Genomic DNA, 20,917 nt, shown 5'->3' on the forward strand with positions numbered 1-20,917 from the left:
CGTAATTACTCAAAGTCAATCGCGCGAGATGTAAACGAGACTGCTATATACTATGAGATTTCTGAAGTTCTCGGAAAACTGTTTGTTTCGGTGATTAGCGTACATTGTAAAGAGCAGTGCACTTTTCTTCGAACTAACATGTCAACTAATCAGTTACTATATTGTCATCAGCGACTAAAAGTATATGATTCTTTTTTTCAGAAACCTACTTATAAATTTAAATACCCAGAATTCATTCATTTTCAATAAATTGTACCTCTTGGCAAACTTTAAAAGTTTGAAGGTAATCAGCTTAATTTTTGAGAAAATGATGATTTCGTGAGTGTCATAACGTTTTTACCATAGTTTTCTATGGCAGAGATATTATGCCATATCTTAAATTGTAGGCCACTGTCATAGCCTGGAAAAATCATACTTTAAGAATGATGTGAAAACTTTTTGTTTTCCTGAATTATTTTCAAAATCCGGGTTTTAAAAAGTGACAAAAAGTGGCAAGTTTACTTTAACATTATGTTCTATGTATATGTTCTATAACACCCAACAAAAAGTTATTCTATGGTGCCATGGGACAATAAGCTTTCCGATTTTACATAATAAACCAATAAATATTGTCATAGATTTACGACGAACTTTTTTGAACATTATGAGTTGGCCTTTATCTTTAAATGGATTTGTTCAAGACAATTCTTCCTGTCATTTAATTTAATTTATTGTATATTTTACACAATATTGTCGATTCATTCAGTAGTATGTTTCACTAGCAATAGCAATTACTACACTAACTTGCGTCTATGATCTTAAGATCATATAATCTACGAATAATATGAGGTTATTACGTGGATACCTCAAAGTATGCACGAAGACAGCACAGCGGGAGTATCGACCGACGCGAAGCAGAGGTCGATGCGACGGCGTACTATCTGAGTGTATACTTTGAGGTACCTCGTAATAACCTTATTATTATACATCTTTTCCTTCCAAGGATACATCATGGTAATGCTGAAATACAAAGAGTTTAGAACAGAATCAGCAAACTTCTTTGTGTGGAGTTCGGTCAAACCCTGGTGCAGCAACCATGTTTGTTTTTATTATTAGATGACGCTTACGCGCGTGATCATTCCATATTTGGAATTCGCATTTCCTTATATGGTAGGATGAAAATACCCCGTAAAATACCGCAAAACTACGGCACGCTGTAACTTGTGGCGTTACGGTGACAGATGTATAATTATAATAAAATATACTCGGAATGTCTGGATTTCGGGATTAGCAATTATAGAACATAAAACAAGATTCATATGATTAGACGAATGACAGTCCCTATGTGTTGTTTGTCTCAAGTCATCCATGCTCTTTAACCACATTACAATATCACAACACGCCTTATAAGGTATCTTAATGAATATAATTAAATGAGTTAATATAATATTGGTTATCGGTATACATTGTCACATTCGATAAATCATTGTAAACTATACATTGTATATGGTTCATTTATAGAAACGTAAAACGCTATATGTGGTATGTAAGACAATAATGACGAATTTCATGGTTGATGGCAATAACATATTACATAATACTTTTGTATTGACACGAATACAAAAAATAATCAGCTTGCTTTCGTTATGTTAATTAAGCGCGTGTTCGAATTTGCGTTGTATATGTACCCAGAGAGAACACGGAGTGATACAACAACTATGGCGCTTTAACTTAAGGTAGAACGTTACTATTACATTTTTGGCATGTGCGCATGGTTTGGCGCATGTAACTAACAATAATAATATTTTATGTTAAAATCTATCTACAATTACCTATTTATCATTAGTCAATAATATGCGCACTTTTTTCCATTGTCAATTTGTTTTTTTGAGAATAATTGTCACACAGTATCATACTAATATTATAGACATAATAATTCAATGTTTCTAGAAAGTACTGTTTATGCAGAAAATGGCAATTTAGCAGCGGCGTTTCCGTTGGAAACAATATAGATAGGATTCTATAAAACAGTCAAAACATAATGTTTTTAATCCATTACATTAATTTTAGTTTTGATTAGCGTTCTATTTCAACAAAGTTCATTAACACATATATAATGGAACTGTACATTCCCTATGTAATTTCCTGATTTCATTTCCACATCTCGTATGCTTATATGGATCGTTGACAAACATATTTCTGTTTCCCTCCGCAGAGGGCAGTCTTCCACAATCCCGTGGCCTTTATCAGTGTCCCACAGTCATATCCGCTTTCACCACTCGGTTCATTTCGTGCCCAATTAGTGTAGCCGGTTGACAAGTCGTTCCTCTGCCACTCAAACGTACCATTGGTTTTTCGGTCATCAATTCCTTTGAAATCGAAACATGATTATCCGACATTATTATTCCATGCTACTGGATACTCCACAAGTCAAATACAATTTCATGTAGTAGGTATGTGCTCTCGTTCAAGAGCGGATGTTACTTCCATTGGGGAGTAAATTAACAATTTGAATATTTTCCCGCTAAAAATTTTGCACATTTTTTCACTGCCTACAGAATTGCTCAAAGTGTATTAAGTGCATTGAACAGGACTCACTCACTCACCTATCCACAAATTATAACCATACTGTCCAGCAAATTCAGAGAACAAAAAATTGTTCGCAAGTTCGTCTTTAATGGTCATCAGGGAACCTCCTTCACTGCAATGAATACATGACAAATCGGTATTAGTGACATCATTGACAAAATGTGATTGCAAACTGCAGATATGTCTAATTCACTGTTACAAGATATATCCGATCCCTATATCTAATCTACTTCTAGGTTGTCGGATTGACTCACGCTCATGGCGAGAGTTCTTTACTTGTATTACGCCAGGCGTGGATAAAAGACACCCAAAATTAACGAGACTTACGCGATACCGCAGAATTCAATTGCGTCAGCGTAGGTGGCGCTAATAGCAACGAAGAGAAAACACATGGAGTCGTACTCCACCCAACCTGTAACGAAAAAAAAACCATGATAAAATCATGCATTCCGAAGCGGATAAATTGTCGTAAATGATTTACAGCATCAATCAATGAATATATGATTTTTTTTAAAGACGCAACTTTCTAAAACGTGAGTATTTGTCCGTCTTCTATATTATACGACCATGTTACATTGGTCATTTATCAACATGGAAACCGTAAATTATTATTTTAAATACATGTATCAAGTATCTGCCTATGAATACATTTATTAAATTACAAAATAAACACATACCGAGTGGACACATACTGCCATAGTATTCATCTGTGTAGAATATAATCATACATGTTATTCTTACAATATAAATATATGAAATTCCGCGAAAGTAAATAACGCAACCTATGCTATAACTGGGTAATGACACCACTGATGTGAATGTCGTGAAATACGTGTACATAATATTACACACTCATGAGACAACAACGCTGATTATATCAAACGGATGTGACGTAATGATTAATAGATTATCATTCATTCTATACATTGTATTAAATGTCGATAAACCGTAGTTTGAATATTTCTGTATTAAAAACATATTGTTCTTAAATCATTACTCACCGATTTCGCAGATAACGTGTTTTTGTTTGAGGCAGCTTATCTCTTCCCAGTAATGGTTCAATTTGTAGTTCAGAACTGTGGGCACATTCAAACAACTTTCATAAGACTGTGTGAAATGTTTGAATGTCGACAAATGCATGTTGATGGGCAACTGTGCAATAACATGAACTTCAATTGATTGAACATGTACAGTTATCACACAATAATGTTATTAGCATTACTATATAGTAAAGCTTACCCGTGCAGTCCTCGTCTTCATTGCCAGACGGTTCACCGTAAGCATATTTCTCAAAATCTACATCGTTAAGGCTGTACATGAACGTATAGTTACCCTCCTCCGAGATGTCGTTCAAACCAAAGTACCAATCTTCAACTGACCCTGTCATCGCAATTTGTCTTGTAACAAAGAGCTAAAGAATTATTGAGTTAGATTATATATTATTTGCTACTTCATTTTCACTTAGCGATTTGTTAGAGCAATGGCAATGTAACCGCGTGGTGCAGGGCAATTCGACTCTGATCTGCAAAACACTGAGTTTCATACCTGAGTTTGCATATCGGAGATAACTGCTGGAATTGCCCCTCTTATGGCACACGCCGTCACAGCAGCGTCCCAGGTTAGCAAGCGTTTGACAAATATAAAACACCGTGCATAACTGCTGTAGCCTTCGTTACCAGGACCGCAACGTTTTTCACCTAGAAAAAAATAAAAAGAAATTAAACGTATTTAGTTAAACGTAAAGAACATTGTACTTGTTAAAGGTACAACTCTATTTAAGCCTAATCTAAGAACAAATTTGCTTTCTGGATTACAATTACAATGGATAACAAAAGATAGATTAACATTGTAAACAACATAATCATTAGTGTCCCATGATTCGTTAATGCAATCCCTGGGTTTGGTAGGTTCCTCTTCAATTTAAAAAATACACACGTTATACACTGATACAAACAGAAATCACTTTTTATCTAAATTACAAAATCATAATCTAAATACTACAGGATGCAGATCTCATACATAGATGCACTCGTATTACCTGGAACTTCTATTTGACAGATGTATGCGTTATTAGTTGAACAGCTCACATCACTCCACTTATATGACAGATCAACGCTCATCTCTAGATTTAAAAAAAACGATTAAACAATTTATTAAGCAGAGAACATCAAAGCACTGAATGTGAGCTGACGTGTGTCATGATAGACTGCAGTATTCACATGACTTTGTACAAATCAGTAAATTCCGATATTATGGGAGAGATTAACTTAATTTTACTTAGTTTATAATTTGAAAATGTCACTCTGAAAAGAGTATCACCGCTATGATAATATATCACATATGCTCAGATACACGTAATGTGGTCGTGACGTACCAACGCAGTCATCGTTCTCGGACCGAGCATCGGGTTGTCCCGGTGCAAAGTTATTCCAGTGACCGGGAGCAGTTTCAGTTTCATCGGTGAAATGGAACCTTCCTTCTTCTTCCATGTCGTTTAATCCAATCCAGTAATCAGCATAGCCAAATCCCATTATGTGGTATTCCATGAATGCCTGCCAATTCAAACAAACCATTTTCTTCCGATATGATGTTTCTATCAGTTTAATCAATTGACGTATAATTCCAGCATTGTCTTGACAAGTTAACATTAAATGAATTGATTACTTCTGATATGACTTCTCAGAAATTGTATAACATTAACGTATTACGCGAGATCTCGCAGTCAACGGTAAATCATCTATTGTTTTACAGTCACTGAATCTAAAAACATCTACATGTTGTTGTTTTTTATTTTACACATTTAATGATAACGCATTTACATAAAAGAAATATGAATAATTACATAAAACTCTGAAAGTAATCTACCATGGGGTCACACGTACACACACAGGTATTATAAGACAAACTACCTATCGACATTCTCCTTAATGAAACTATCTAAAGGACACTTAAAAATTGGTAATCTGGTACATTGCTTAATATTGTCAGGTAGAGAGTTCCACATCCTTACACCACGCATACTAAACGTTCTGTGCCCATTCCCTGAACGAAATTTTGGTACCAGCAGATCCTGATGTGCTGCACCACGAGTTTGATATTGATGTACTTGATTCATCTGAGTAAATTTGTTGCATATATACAGTGGAGCAGTACTATTGAGACATTTGAAAACAAGGATAGCGGTGAAATAATGAATACGCTGTCTAACTGAGAGCACATTCATTGAACTAAACAGAGAGTTAGTTGGTGTATCAAAAGGAACATTTAAAAATGTTTGTAATGTAAAAACTTAAATTATGAGATGTGGTATTTCCCCCATACAACACAGCAATAATCCATAGCTGACTGTATTAATCCAAAGTACAATAATTTACGTAACTGAGAGGGGATATATTTACAAATACGACGCAAAAGACCAATCCTTTTACTTAAAATGATACAAAGTTCATCAATGTGTGTATTCCAAGAAAGATAGTTGTCTAAGAAGACACCCAACATTTTTTGGGAATTAACATTACAAATTTTCTGTAATTTAACGAGTATCAATTTCGATTCTAACTTGTTAAGAGCGTTGCAATTTGATTTATCTCTAGTTTTTAAAAATGGGAACAAAATATGTTTACTGGCATACTTGACTGTAACAAAATAGTGAGCACGGGGCTGAGTCGACGCGAAGCTTTGGCGGCAACTCATCAATTAGTGCCAGAAGTGTCGTAGAGTAGACATTATTAACATTACCTGTTGGCGTCCGTCTAAAATGGTTGCCAAATCACCACCAAGTCGCATACACTCTTGTTCCGCTTCAAACCATGCACTGGGGGTCTGCATGAAGAGATAACACTTATCTTCAATACGAACTCCGTGATTGTTTAAACAAGGTTCGGTTGGTGGTGGCACTATAAGAAAGTTACATTATAATAGTTTTACACATTTATTTTTACACATTAATAATTTTGGATTATTGAGGATCTATGATGATATTGATTCAACATTTTCATATTCTACATATATGTAACATTGACACTATTTTTCATAGTTTGGTGATCCACTTTCAGACTACCTGGCATAAAGAATAAACGACAATATTATTGAAGAAGTCAAAAAGGTGTTTATATAAACTTAACGATGAGCATACTTTCTTAAAGAATAATCTGAAGTTCGATTGTAATTACTTAATATACTCACTCTTTCCAGTGTAATAAACATCATTTCTAAAATACCCTCCACATGTCCGCGATTCATCACCACCGGGGCAGGGTTGATCACACTCACTGCTGTCACTCTCTCCATACCGTCCGTAGTTATGGCTACAGTAACAAAAACGCCCATTCTGAAGGGCAGCGTAGAAGAAGCCGTGTTTGATGCAATGGCCCATGCAGAACTCTACCGTCAGATCGAATCTGTTATCGAGCATCCCCTGGGTAAATTCACGAGGTCTGGTCTCCACAAAGCACCCAAGATGACTGAAGTTATGATGCATCGCCACTAGGAACTCGTCGATCGAAGGAATGATAGCTGTTTACGCAAACATAGAAAATCTAACCCCTTTGTGGAATTTGAGGGTGAATTCATCGCATTGCTTTGCAATAGTTAGTGAAGAGTAACAAAACAACAACGTCATAATAACACATGCTACGAGCGTCCACATGGAAAAAAGGTAATGAATGACCTAACTCTTTCACTATGTTGAATTAAACATGTACTAAATAATAGTAATATAAATATTACGATTTCGAATATGTATTATATAATAAGCACTTACTTGGACATGATTGTGTATTGCACATTAAAGATTCAACTGACGGTCCTTCGCAATCTAGACCGCCACATACTGCAGGTGGACTGTCACATGCCCGGAAACGGGTCTTTGTTCCACTGCCACAAGCTACGGTACAATCCATCCACGACGACCAAGCTCCCCAGTTTCCATCAGCGAATTCATTGCAGACTTCGACATCCACGTGAGAACCTGCACATCCCAGACCACCGTTGCGAGGTGATGGACTGTCACACTCTCGTGTACGCTGTCGGTTACCATCGCACGTTTTCGAACATTCCGACCAAGCGGTCCACATACCCCAGTTACCGTCAACTTGAAAACAATAAAATCCGGAGTCAAAGTTAGTGTATTCCATCAGATAATATATACGGAATGATTCAGTTCCTCGTCCTGTCTGGCGCATTCATTGTATCTAATAGGGATTCTTCGACTATTAGAAATCATTCAAATAGCGTTTTTTCAACATAATAATTATAATTAATAAAATAATAAATCAATTAACGTATACATACCGATGTAATTTGAATCTGCCGATCCGTCTGAAACATAAGAAAACATAATAGCAAATCAATTTATGTAATGAATGACGTCATTATAGCCAATATTTTTGTTTCTACTAAGTATCAATGACTATAATAATTATATTATTATATATTCATAACTAACCTCCGGTGATATGAATGGCCCTTGATGAGAAAGGGCGAGAAGATCCTGCGCCAACCTAGGAAATAAACCGATATTTTCTAATAGGAATATTTACGTACAAGACATTTCTCAACAAATCTGAAGTGGTGGCTAAAATGAAGGATGAGTACATTTACAATTATTTCTGTCACAATTTCACATCCAAGCTCATGTGACACGGTGTCTAACCGTACCGTGTCTCTGTGCTGATTTGATTGGTTTACAAAGTAAGTACGAATCAATTATTACTAGTTATCACATACACCTTGGTTTTCTTGAATCGAAAACGTATATGCGGTCAAACAACCTCGTAATTACATACCATGATTGCATATGTGTTGCTTAACGACAGTTCTTCAAGCTTTGGTGAAGTCTGTGAGAAAATGGAATAAATATTTATTTACTTTCGACGACAGTGACATTTAAATGTGTGTTTTTTTTGGGGGGGGGGGGGTCACGCGATTCTGACAGATGTGTGAAAACGTCAATAAACAACATAGCAATGACAATACCGTATCATTGTTACAAGCGATTTGTTACACGTGTCTTCAACAACATAGTGACAACATTTTACAAACCTCGGGCTCTTCAGCATATGGGCCATACGCATCTATTGTGCAATCGCATGCAACGTCACTCCCGCCTATACGTTTGATCTTCACTGTTGGGCACTGGGCATCTGAATTACATTCAAACATTTTACCATCATCTGGGGACTCGCTAACAATCTTGATAAACAGTAACCTACAATAGAATAGAATATTTTATAATTCGGGATAACCGGTCGTTCACGCTTGAAGATAAAATAACGGTGTTCTTCTACATTTGTAAGGGTATATGTGTTCCCGTTAATAAAACAATTTATGGGTAATTTTATTGCAGTAAATCGTATTAGTGGTGCATGGTCCCATTTTAGTATAACTCACCCAATTGCTGAATCCCAATAATATACGCCCCCAGTCTCATCAGCATCCACCTCAGCCAGACTAGATACAGGCGTTCTGTCGTCAGAGAAGATAAACCCGTCGACGTCTTTGGGATAACAGAGGCCAATTCTCACCCAATCACCGCTACGAAGAAATACGTAATTCTTATATCAAGTGATTTTTGGTGGTTTGATTTAATTCAATTATTCATTGACACGACAGTTATTCGGATGCGAGATTTTCGTGGATACCAATTTGTTGTGATATTTAGCAGAAAATGTTACTTAAACATACCTGTGACCGTAAGCGAATGAGAACTTCAAATCCAGCCACGTGGGTGGACTGACGTTGAAATGCAATGTGTACGTTTTGCCGTTTATTAGTAAAAAGTCATTCCAAAATACATCTATAATGTAGAAAAATGTGTAATTTTATTGCAACTTGAAAATAGATTGAAATAAAATATCGAAATAACACAATAAAGCGTTTACAAGATAGATACGAAATGGTCATTTTCCGAATATTTACCATTCAGCCCAAAACTGTGTCCGGGTGCATCATCTCTCATCATGAACACATTGCCAGTGCCAGCGACACTCAGGTCTAACTGCAAATAAAATTAAAATCGGAAATACGCGTAAGAAATCGGAATCCCAATAAAAACGAAATTAAAGGGCGGTGGTCGTAGCGTCGCACCCTGTTTGATATATGACTCATAGCGACGATTGGATAAGATTGGAACGTTTTCAAATGAAATTGTTGCGCACTGTGCTCATTGATTGGCTGCTTGGATTCAGGGGCCATTAAAGTGTATGTAAATATCTGTAAAGTAGAAAGTGAAGGCCTTTGTTGCGCTGGGAGTATATTATTGTATTGAATCCAAGTACATTTATATGGTGATATGTGTGCAATAAACCTAATAAACTCGCAGATAGTTATGTATTTACCAGGGAATAGTGATATGGACAAATACTCATCTGCCAATTGTCACGGAATATGCAGCGTGGTGTGGTCAAAAAGGGATGATTCTTCACCACAGTTGTGTCAGGGTAGCCAGTCACTCCGCCATCAGCGTCGTAGAAATTTGTTAGTTGGTCACCTCCAAGATTCGTGAAACCTTCGATGGAATCATTGCCGTTGAACACACGGTTACCGTCAAACTGTGCGAGAAAATTGGAGTATCATTTTGTTTGTCAGTTGAAATAATACTGTTAAAGCGGGAGTCATCATCTGCGCATGCGGTAAACGAACTTATTACAAACTTATTACGTTATTTACAAACTAGCGTCTACCCATTAGACTTTGCGTTTAGGGTGCGTTGTTATCGTCACCTGGGACGCAATTCCCGCGCGTGCGCAGGTGACGACCCCTTTGCTTTGACAGTGAACAACCTAGGCACAACTAAATGAATTTATAAATCTCTTACCTTGTCAACAAAACCAAATTGTGCGCCCGAAAAAGCAGTTATACTTGGTAAATTTGTGTTTTTTTGACGAAAGCCGATTCCTCCTGCCGGTATCCATAGCGATAGTCCATCTACTTGGTGATATTCACTCTGGTATTTATCGAAATAAACTGAGTTTAGAAGACTTGGACCACCGTTTACCGGATACCCAATCAACGAATTATGTCTAAAAAAAGAATATACAAAATATATAATAACTGTGAAAGTTCGGTAAATGTATAATTTCATTTAACGAAAAAATATACACTGCATACTGTACCGTTCGTCATATATAACGCATGAGGTATAACGCATACAAGAACATGTTGCCGCCTAAATCAACCATTAAATCCTATAACAAGATCTCGGAAATCGTCAATTGAATACAATATTTTACCAATTGCATTTGAAAGACAAGTTTCGCGAGTCTATGCCATGATTTGATGCGTTGAATTTTGGTAGCAGGGATTATGCGAGAAACATCGTCGCCACCCCACCGACATACGACAATGTTTATATACTTACGGATTTCTGGAATTTGGTACAGAATGGTCAAGTTCAATTGTATACGTGATTCCGTCCACTTTAGTTTTATATGAGCAGGGCAGTCCTTTATTTTCCGACTGTCCTACAAATACGCAATCCGTCATCGAACGCATACCATCTTCACCGGTAACAAACATAACGCCTACCGGAGAGTCCCCGAACCTGGAAGAAACCATTATAATCTATAGGTTAAGTCACAAAAAGGTATTAAATCACTGTGTAAAATGGGCACTACAGGGTTCATTGCGTCAATACGATGAATGTTCTAAGAGATCTGTAAACGTAAGAAGCATATTAACGTAAATGATGATAGAATAGATGACGAAAGGCAGTAACTATGGTTACTCACGATGAATATGCGATTTTAAGATCCCCGCCTCGCATGTATACATTCTGAACAGTGTTTTTGTAAGCTGTCAATCTGAAAATAAAATACATGATGATATCCATCCAGCCAATGCACGTCATGTACACGCGCGTGCTCGTCCGTTGGGGGCGTACAATAATGAGCAAGTACAAAATTGGTGTATTCGACTTACCGTAGTATTGCAACAGTATTTCCTGTTTGACTTTCGAAATTGTCAGGAAATCGATAAGGCGAACAAAGAACAATGGTTGCCAAATTTTTTGTAATTTCCGACAATTCGTTGTCTATGGTAAGCATGGTGAATATTTCAAAATTTTACAGAATGTTGTTTTTTATCTCCGCTGTTATCGATTATGACCGAACGGAGCAGTTCGTATAGGTGATTTTCAGTCGTAGTGCGTGCGTCCGTCGCTTGTTCGTTCGTCAACAATGATATTTTACAAATCAGTGTCTGAAATTGCTGTTATTATCTTCTTCTTGAAAACTAACAGCTTAATTGATTCTCGGTATTTCATACCTTGAGTGGATGTATGTCATATTTGTTTATTTTGGGGCCAATATTTTCAATTTTGTATTTTCAGCGAATATGTTGTTTCGACCTTTTTTTAAAACTTCTACTCAGTCGCTTCGATACTTTGTATGTAAGTATATTAGGGACACCTGTATGAGAACGGGAATTGATAACAAGGTAATAACAATTGTACTTGCCATGGCAACAATAAAATAAACCACCATGGTAGTGATATGGTAAAAACATTGTAGGAGCACTAATAAACATTGCAAATAGTTATATCTAACCGTGCAGATTGTGTTTTGAAGATGACTCTCTACAAAGACAATAGAGCTATTTCGACCGTTAGGTTTTGTGGTATATCCACATAGATTTCGCGTAATGATGGGTATGGCACGGTTTCTAATTGAGATTCATGAACACCTATGCCAAAAAAAAACAAATGTGTTACCGGTTGAAGAGACTGGTCGCTCTGCCCTTCTCTGCGTTATCGGCATCCACCCAAGGTTCGTATTTGTTAGATGGTATGAAGGCAAGAAATGCAGCGGGCTCGTCGATACTCGGTTCAGATGTCTGTATTCTATTTTCCAACATCAACCCCGTCTGAAAGATTAAGATATCACACACGCATAAATTTTGTTTATGTAATCTAAGTTATTCTATGACTTTGAACTTACTTAGATTAATTACACTGTTGTAGATGATGTAGCAAATTAAATGATTCAAAAGAACTTACTGATGAGGAATGCGCCACGTTGTTAGTGAATTCTTGTATCTGGGTGTGGAGCGGCTTGCCAGGAGTGTAAAAGAATTCAAATGCTGACTCGCCAACTGCTTGTGTAAACATGGGATACCAGAAACCAGCTCCCTATTAAATAATAGTGATAGTGATAACGGGTAATTGTCTTCCTTTCATTGCATCGATGTCTGTTCAAAGAACGACTTCTAAACATGTTTTGGCCAGATAATAACGATCTTGTCGTTATGTCATAATTTATGTTATAAAGATTTTCTCATGTGGCCTCAGTTTGAAGGGCGGCAGTCGTCGTGCTACGTCCTGATATGGGACTCATGGCGATGTACATGCAACGCGTGTAAAATACATTGTTTATTTACATAAAATTCGAACACGCGCTGCGCGACGACCACCGCGCTTTAAGTTATCCGGTGTAGACCATAACACACGGGAATCAATTTGTGCATGCATTGAGGTACATATATCTTTTTCCTTGATTTGATCATGTACTTGTCTGTTGTTAGTTGTGCTACGTTGTTTAAATTAATAATTCCTAAATGGCTTATAGTGGTAATATATGTCTACTCTACTTACGACAGAACCAGCAGCCACGTTGTTGCGAACAATATTGTTTGGGTGAGCAATCCAGAATGTAGACACGCCCCTGCGAAAACAAGTAAGCAATAATTTTGTCAAACCATAATTGTTGTTCTTGTACAAGCTTGTATCACAGTTACTAAAAAAGACCGTGCTTGTATGTACGAATAGTCCAACACGCGTATGTATTTTACGTAGTGTCTGGTATTACCAATTAAATATTCTACAATACAAATATTTTACGAAACATATATTATAACAGTTTTTATATAACTGCCTCAATAATTAACACCTCCCCTGATGAGGTTAGTTACGGGTTTGATTGCATAGCGTGATACTAGTAATTAAACTCAGCATGCCTAACGTAATCCACGGACATGATTATATTGATAAATTGTCGATGCACTACTTACTCGCTTTGAGTGCACGAGGTCGTCATCCCAGCCCCGTCAACAGGAAATATTGCCCGATGCCATTCGCACGAACGTTCAGTTGGCAGTAAAGTACTGTACTTCGTGTTTAACCCAATGTTGCCGTCAATATCGTTATCTTGCTCCGCGCCATCGCTGAGAAAATAACAGTGCCCAAGTACGTCGTATCCAACGTTGTCTTCAACCTTGGAGATGTATATTAATAATAAAAATCAATGTGAGTTTGTCTCCCGTCATAAATCTATGCGTTTGTGTTCATCTTTCTCGGATAATACTTTGTCAGACAGGAATTGTTGTCAGTGTAATTCCACGAAAACGCAATTTCATACTGCGAGTTCAAATTAATGCACAGCGTGCGTAACAATAGCGCCTTCCAACTTACCGATAGACCAAATGTTCCCTTGATGGACACACACCGAGAGAATGAACTATGTATGGAATTACGTTGTACATAGGCTTTACATCCGATACTTCCAGCCATATTAAAGAACACTGGATGGCGCCCTGTGTATTCAAAATCAAATATATTAATACAATAGCACAGTAGGGGGTATATGGGTGCATACGTCATGATACACGTATTTTGTGACGTGTTGTATACCTGTTTGCTGAGAAAAGTTCCTGTATTTGAAGCGACACATACAAATAGTATCGAATTGAGTTTCATTTTGTTACACTCATTGGGTTTGGACAGTGGTGTTTTCGCTGAAACTTGTCAACACTACGATAAAGATTTTCCGTTTTCGACATTGTGAAACTCTTTCGTTTATTATGAAGAAAAGTAAAATCCACTTTTATTATTTAGGTTATTATTCATATGTGAATTGTTCAACACACTGTATATTTGGTGATTTCAATGAGCTGATTTCAGTAATGATTAAAAATATGCAAAAATATATGTTTTGTTTTTAATATTCATGTGTGATCAGTAATTATGAAAATACGGAAATTATCGTAGCCTTATTATGTACTATCATGTCAACTGGGGTTCCAGTTGTGATACCAGTGTGAGGTCCGTTAGTAGCGGCTACAAAGAGGGTTGGGCCCACAACCAATATTTTTAATCTTTTTTTAAATGATGCATTAATGCAGCGTGAAATATGAACTAAATTTACCTTCATAGCGCTGTTGACCCATATGGTAGAATTCCACCCCTTCAATGTGAGCAACCAAGTAGTTTCGAGCAACCTTTTAATATAAAACGTTAATAGTTTTGGGCAACCTTTCAATATAAAACGTAACATCGAAAAATAGATGTAAATGTATTCAATATTTAATTTTGCGAATATGTAATATCTAGCGCATTATCGCATGGAATGCTAATTAACGCATGCGAGTTCCATGTTGAATGATTTACGTGAGCATGCGTAAACAAAAACATGAGTAACATAATAAACGTAACGAATAACTTCCGCGGTAACACTAAGCGCGAAGTAAATCTGGGCTACAGACGACACTCACCATGAAATGGCCACCAAACGTGTCGTAATCAAAAAAAGAGCACTTGTTGTCGTCGTAACAACTTTTTTCCATCTGTCCTTGGATGAGGATATGCCTCGTCAACAATGCCACTTCACCTCTTTCGTCCACCCCAGACGTAATTTTGCCAAAGTGAGTAAATTCGAATGGCCCTGGAAACAATGATGACGTAATGAATTGTGTGATCAGAACAATTTCTATATTCTATAATCAAGGTACATATATTCGTCGAATGCCGTTTTTTTTTTTTTTTATTTAGTTTTTTTCTGCGTAAACATTTTCAAAGTTTTCGTTATTCAGTCAAAAACTAAACAGGATATAATAATTCATGAGGCCCTCTTATACGAAACTCTTATACTAATCTTAGTTGAGGGGAGTCCAGTAAGGGCCACGTGGACTAATAATAATTATAGCTTGTGCATTAACGATCCTATCAACAGTCGTTACCACGTGACATCATTTGGAGAATACCTTGGATAGAATAATGACTTACGTTCTACACGAAATTCGTAAGAATTACAATCAAAACATGGATACACTGTAAGTTCCTCTGCTTGCTCCATGTCGAAATCCGTAGATGCGAAGACCACCTTGTCTCCTGGAATCAATGATAACACGGTTTGTAACCCGCATATCGTAAAGATGTGTCGTATTTATCGATAGTACATGAATATACCATTAGGCAAAATGTATAGCTCAGTTTGTAAGACAATTTTTTGAGGCAAAAGTATAACACACATTTTGTTCGAAGTCATAAACAAATGCGTACAAAGAAACTTGTTTCCATGATAAGCATTCAAAGAATACGCAGAAAATGAGTAAGATATTGTAATCGAAAATTATACCTGCGTTCCAACTGGTGACATCGTCGATGGTGGTGATTTTGGGGAATGCTGCTTCTCTGGTCAGAGATCTGAAGTCGACCTGTTCGTTCGTTACGGTAGTGGTGAGGTCGGTTCGCAACATACTACGCACGCCAAACTGGAAGTCACCCACGACACGATTTACAAAACCCGTGTCAGTTTGTTCTTTTTTACCGTCGTATTTGTCTACCTTTTCCATTGTGTAGTGATTTTGACCTATCAACATCAAGGAAATGTTATAATGACATTATCTTAGCTAATTACGACGATGTGAACCGGTGGTTTGACATAATACCATTTAAATTTGGGTGACAACTCAGTTTGTTACACCCCCCCCCCCCCTACTAAATGACAAGACATACTATAATCCAGTAAGGCCTAGGCAAAAAATAATTTATTATTTGACAATCGACGTGGTTGTCCGTTATTTGTTTTTCAAATGCTATGAAAATTGTGTTTCTGTTTTGTTTTTTTTCATGAAAATATATTTTTTTCAAAAAATCTGACTCTCAATTGTGTCTAGTGTGAATGCATGATGACAAGAAACATAGATATTTCCCTACCGTAGCGTCTAACTCTGTGAAATAAGTTTACTACTATCCATGCATCAGACATTACCTTTAACTGCAATAAATGCATATGCATCCACGTCACCGACTTCTCTCAGTTTAGAGCTTCCCAATGAAAGCGATCCCAGTCTTTCAGTTGCTTGATAAATATTTTCATAGTCTTCATCGACAACTTTACCGAATGATTTTCGTACCGCTATTCCTACAATACTGTCGACGGGGATACCTATATAAAACAAAAGTCCTTACTATACCTGACAACTACCTGCTTTTACCAAAAACGTCTCATTTGTATGATGATGCAATAAAACTGGTTGTAATTTTATTTTGCTGGTTATGTTTATCGCGCAGACGAAAATATCGCTTCAGATTTGAAACACATTGTATATTAACTCAGGCAATATTCACGAACGATAGTTATAGATAGTGGACATGGTACTTACCGTCTAAGAATGAAACATAATCCTCTGCCTCCCGAATAAACAGTCTGGATTCAGTAACTCGAAATGTCCGGAAACCAAACATGGTACCATTGGGATTCCATGCTGTAACATACAGACCAACGTATCGTAGGTCGGCGTTATCGGGTACCGACTGAATTAAGGATACGTCGAGTGAATGAGTTAGTTGAATGAAAAAAAAATAAATGAAATTAGTTCCAATTATAGGTTATCGGAATATCAGTGTTATATTTTTGCTTGATTGACACCAGGAGGTACACATGTAATTAGTAAATCCAGGATTGCAAGGAAGGTGAAGACTTACCATGTGATTGTATACTAGCCCATTATCAAAGTTAAGAGCCGGTACTGTTCTGTTCAGCTTAGTCCATGAAAGTTTATCCTTTCCATGGAATTCTAGACTCCCTCCTGCCGCTACTCCGATGAATTTGCGTCCAAATGTGCCGTCTTCGGGCGGGTCCGTGTCGTTACTGTTACCTGGTGATACAGTTGAAATCCCGGACGTTAATACATGTTATATATGAATGTGTTTTAAAATACATCGGCCCTGGTCTTTGTGTCCGCCATGAACATGGCTACATTATTGATTTTTTTTCAAATGCTCAAATAATGTGAAAATACAGCGATCAACAGAGAAAGAAAGTTGCAGTACCCGCATATGAACGCAAAGAGAATCACCCTAGTCGTCACAATGCATTAAGCTTGATATTGTGTGTCACCATCAATATATAAGTATACACCAAGACATGGAATAGTTTGAGTAGTGTATTAGTAGTGTCGGATGTTAATATGATTTACAACGATTATGATTTATCTTCAATTAAAATAGTTTCTAGTATCATGGCAGATAGAATATTTAACAATAAATGTAAGCATATGCTTCTAATTATATTCGTACGTACTATTTATTCAGCACGCATTTATAATCAACATAACATAGCTAACACGATACTACAAATTATTAAAATTCATCTTTATTAATTCTTTAGAGTGAAAACAACATTTTATTGTTAAGTTAAACATTCGTTTTTAAATTTTAGTTTCATTTAATGTCATACCTGTTAACGTGATCACCGCTTTATGTTGAAATTTACAAGCAGGGCCTCCGATGAGGAAACTACCCTCGACTTTGACATTCCCTGTAACCAACTCGTAGTCGCCGTCGTCACTCCAGACGAGGCTGCCACCTTGAACAATGGTTATCGACAGAAGCGGCGGAGGCGACATGTCCAACAATATCGGTCTACTAATCGTCACGCTACGACCATCGTCTGGCATTCTCCCATCCCACGTGTCCACGTTACTCCATCTCACAAGATCTGGGTTGTCATAGGGGCACCCTTCTTGATCCTGACCGTGGACGCACCACTGCCAGACATACAACGATAACACAGTGTATAATTTCAGATCCATACCTGCCACGCACACTATCTCATGCAAAACCTTTGATACATCCGAAACGATGTTGTGAAGTTTTATAGATGATGCTCTTTTGTTATGTTAATAGCATAATTATGTAAATTTACAGCAATGCGTCTGCCGAATACTAGTACGTTATTAATTACAAATGTACTAACTCGACGCACTTTCAACCAACATTGTCTCTTCATTTGCCCGAACAATGAATTCAATAAGATAAACGTTTCGACAGTAATTATTCTTTTTTACTTTTATAAGTTGGCGTAATTATTTCTGAATTGTGATCGAAATAATTTAATATTACCCGTGGGAGGATGACAATTACCTTCTCATTAATCTTAATAACTGGTTAATTGAACACCAACTCTAAATTATGGGAATTCTGACAATATTCTAATACATGTTATATAGTAATAGTAATATTTTATTGCATCTTTAGAAAAAAACCATTTCTATCAGTTGTTAGCAATAAATATATATGTAACAAAAACTAAAGAGCAGTACTAGTAGCATTAAAGGAAAATTATGCAATTTCATTTCGTGTTGTGAAGCACCTGTTTATAAAACTTCCAATGCTTTTGATCCTTTCCTCATCTCTATTCTTAAGTAGGAATACAAGTTTCTGAAATGATTTTATCTGGGAATTTAATATCTGTCAGGATTTTTTGTCGGTCTAAATGATATTTAGGGCAAAGTGGTAAAAGTGTTATTCATTTTAGCCAGTATTGTTTACAAATTCTTTTTTCTAAGGGCGTCTTTATAATTCTTTTTTTGGTATTTAATGTAGCAACGTAAGATTCAAAACTATAGTTGTTTTTGAACTCTGCACACGTTCTTTGAATTTTCTCTCTTTGTATTTTTGTCACACGCAACGTAATATTACCGTAATTGGTATAGTACAGGTGTGATGGTTCAAATACCAAAATGGCAACAGTAACATAAAGACTTCCCTGGCGGCGATGATAACATACGAACACGGAGTCAACAGATGAGGTTTCAACTGGTACTGGTATTATTATACTCTGCAAACATCAAGTACAATAACTCGGTAAAACTCCAAAACTCCAATAACTAGATACTTAAACTCCAACACAATTCAACGAGATCTCCGATCTGATCTCAGTGCTGAACAACTCCCCTATATATACCCACACTGTCTATAAATAGACCATTACATCAGCATACATAATGAGTCTGGAACTTACTGCAAATTTCTAGAATGTTCCATTACCAGTTTCTAAAAATTCCACCCAGACACAGTACGGTTCTAGAACATTCTCAGTCACACGGAAGTGGTAAACAAGTCGTATGCGACAATTGTGCCTCCAGATTTTTTTTAGTTTTCTGTTAATATTTTATAAATAATTTTAGTTAAGTAAAACATATTTTTCTTGTAGACTCCCTTACTTTAATATATTTTGCATAGATAGAATCCACGATAAATTTGAGTCTTTTTGTTCATAAAATGCTTGTTTCACCAGGCTGTATTCGGGAAGGTTTTTAATTCGTGAATAGTATTTCAATAGATTACTTTTGATGTCAATTAATAATGGTAGTTCTCCTTCCTCGGTTCTACATGCTTAATTTGCAGTGAATATGCTCAGACTCAGTAGTTGATTATAAAATTTTAAGTGAATTTTTTTTTAGTTGGAGTTTTATCCTATTTGACATTAGTGAGAATTTTAGTACCTCAAATATCTGACCGGATTGGCTTTATGTGGGCCTTGAAGAGATGTGTATATGTTTTACAGTTAGGTTCTCTTGGTGTCGATTGTTTTAGTTTATATAGGACATGAGAAGTTTTAATTGCCAAGTTTATTCTTGTATCAGTAAAACGAAAATTCAAGTGAATCGTTACACCAAAGTAAAACTATGAATCAACATTATTTTGTCGTTGATAATAGAACAATTCTGTTGTTTTCAGTAGCACACAATTTGTTTTTGCCTCACTTTTAGTACAACTTTAACCAAATATTACTGACATTTGTCAGATGTTTAGGAATGTTTCGACATAACGTTTACTTTTTTTTCACAAAACTAACCAATGTTTACCTTAGTAGAGTGTCATGTGCAGCACTACATCTTCTGTTATCACCTTCTCAATTCAATTATCAATTATAAGTTTTTATGGTTTAAATGTTGAGATCTCCCTCAGAATGATCAAAATTTGGAGAGTTAAGTACAGCTGGTAAATGGTGTAAACTGTTTTTACTGTCCTTCATGATACGAGCACGCGCCTCCCGCGGTGTGCCTGTCTGCCATCTATATACAGAAGATGATATTGTGACGTCACCTGCCTGTCAAAATTGTACGTACCGGTAATCCGCATGCCGAGTGCTGATTCGACGGCGTATTTTCACAATCGATGTACCAACTGTATCATTAGCTACGTCATATGAATGATGTATACTTAGTAATTGACATCCTAACTCGATCACGCACAGGTTTGAATGGACAGCCATGGATGTTTGGTTTCAGAGAAACATGCAAATAGAACAATGATATACTGTATACTAGTAATGCTCAATGAAACAAG

General features: G+C 36.6%; 1 protein-coding gene across 1 annotated transcript; it reads right to left on the reverse strand.

Moving 5' to 3' along the window:
• Positions 1 to 2,151: 2,151 nt before the first annotated feature.
• On the reverse strand, positions 2,152 to 18,375 carry LOC144341985 (cell surface hyaluronidase CEMIP2-like). Its single transcript, XM_078005436.1, has 35 exons — positions 18,021 to 18,375; positions 17,267 to 17,439; positions 16,945 to 17,095; positions 16,551 to 16,727; positions 15,915 to 16,148; positions 15,563 to 15,667; positions 15,052 to 15,221; positions 14,706 to 14,778; positions 13,973 to 14,094; positions 13,573 to 13,775; positions 13,157 to 13,226; positions 12,563 to 12,694; positions 12,278 to 12,429; positions 11,298 to 11,369; positions 10,928 to 11,110; positions 10,385 to 10,589; positions 9,906 to 10,118; positions 9,487 to 9,565; positions 9,253 to 9,364; positions 8,959 to 9,102; positions 8,611 to 8,776; positions 8,355 to 8,405; positions 8,015 to 8,069; positions 7,861 to 7,887; positions 7,331 to 7,660; positions 6,754 to 7,083; positions 6,307 to 6,464; positions 4,943 to 5,120; positions 4,607 to 4,690; positions 4,114 to 4,265; positions 3,808 to 3,979; positions 3,570 to 3,644; positions 2,896 to 2,980; positions 2,586 to 2,680; positions 2,152 to 2,348 (listed from the first exon to the last, which is right to left on the reverse strand). The coding sequence occupies exons 1-35, from the start codon at positions 18,373 to 18,375 to the stop codon at positions 2,152 to 2,154; spliced, it is 5,280 nt and encodes a 1,759-aa protein (XP_077861562.1).
• Between the last annotated feature and the right edge of the window lie 2,542 nt (positions 18,376 to 20,917).

This window comes from Saccoglossus kowalevskii, chromosome 1 (genome assembly GCF_978046115.1).
Source record: "Saccoglossus kowalevskii chromosome 1, keSacKowa6.1, whole genome shotgun sequence".
NCBI lineage: Eukaryota > Metazoa > Hemichordata > Enteropneusta > Harrimaniidae > Saccoglossus > Saccoglossus kowalevskii.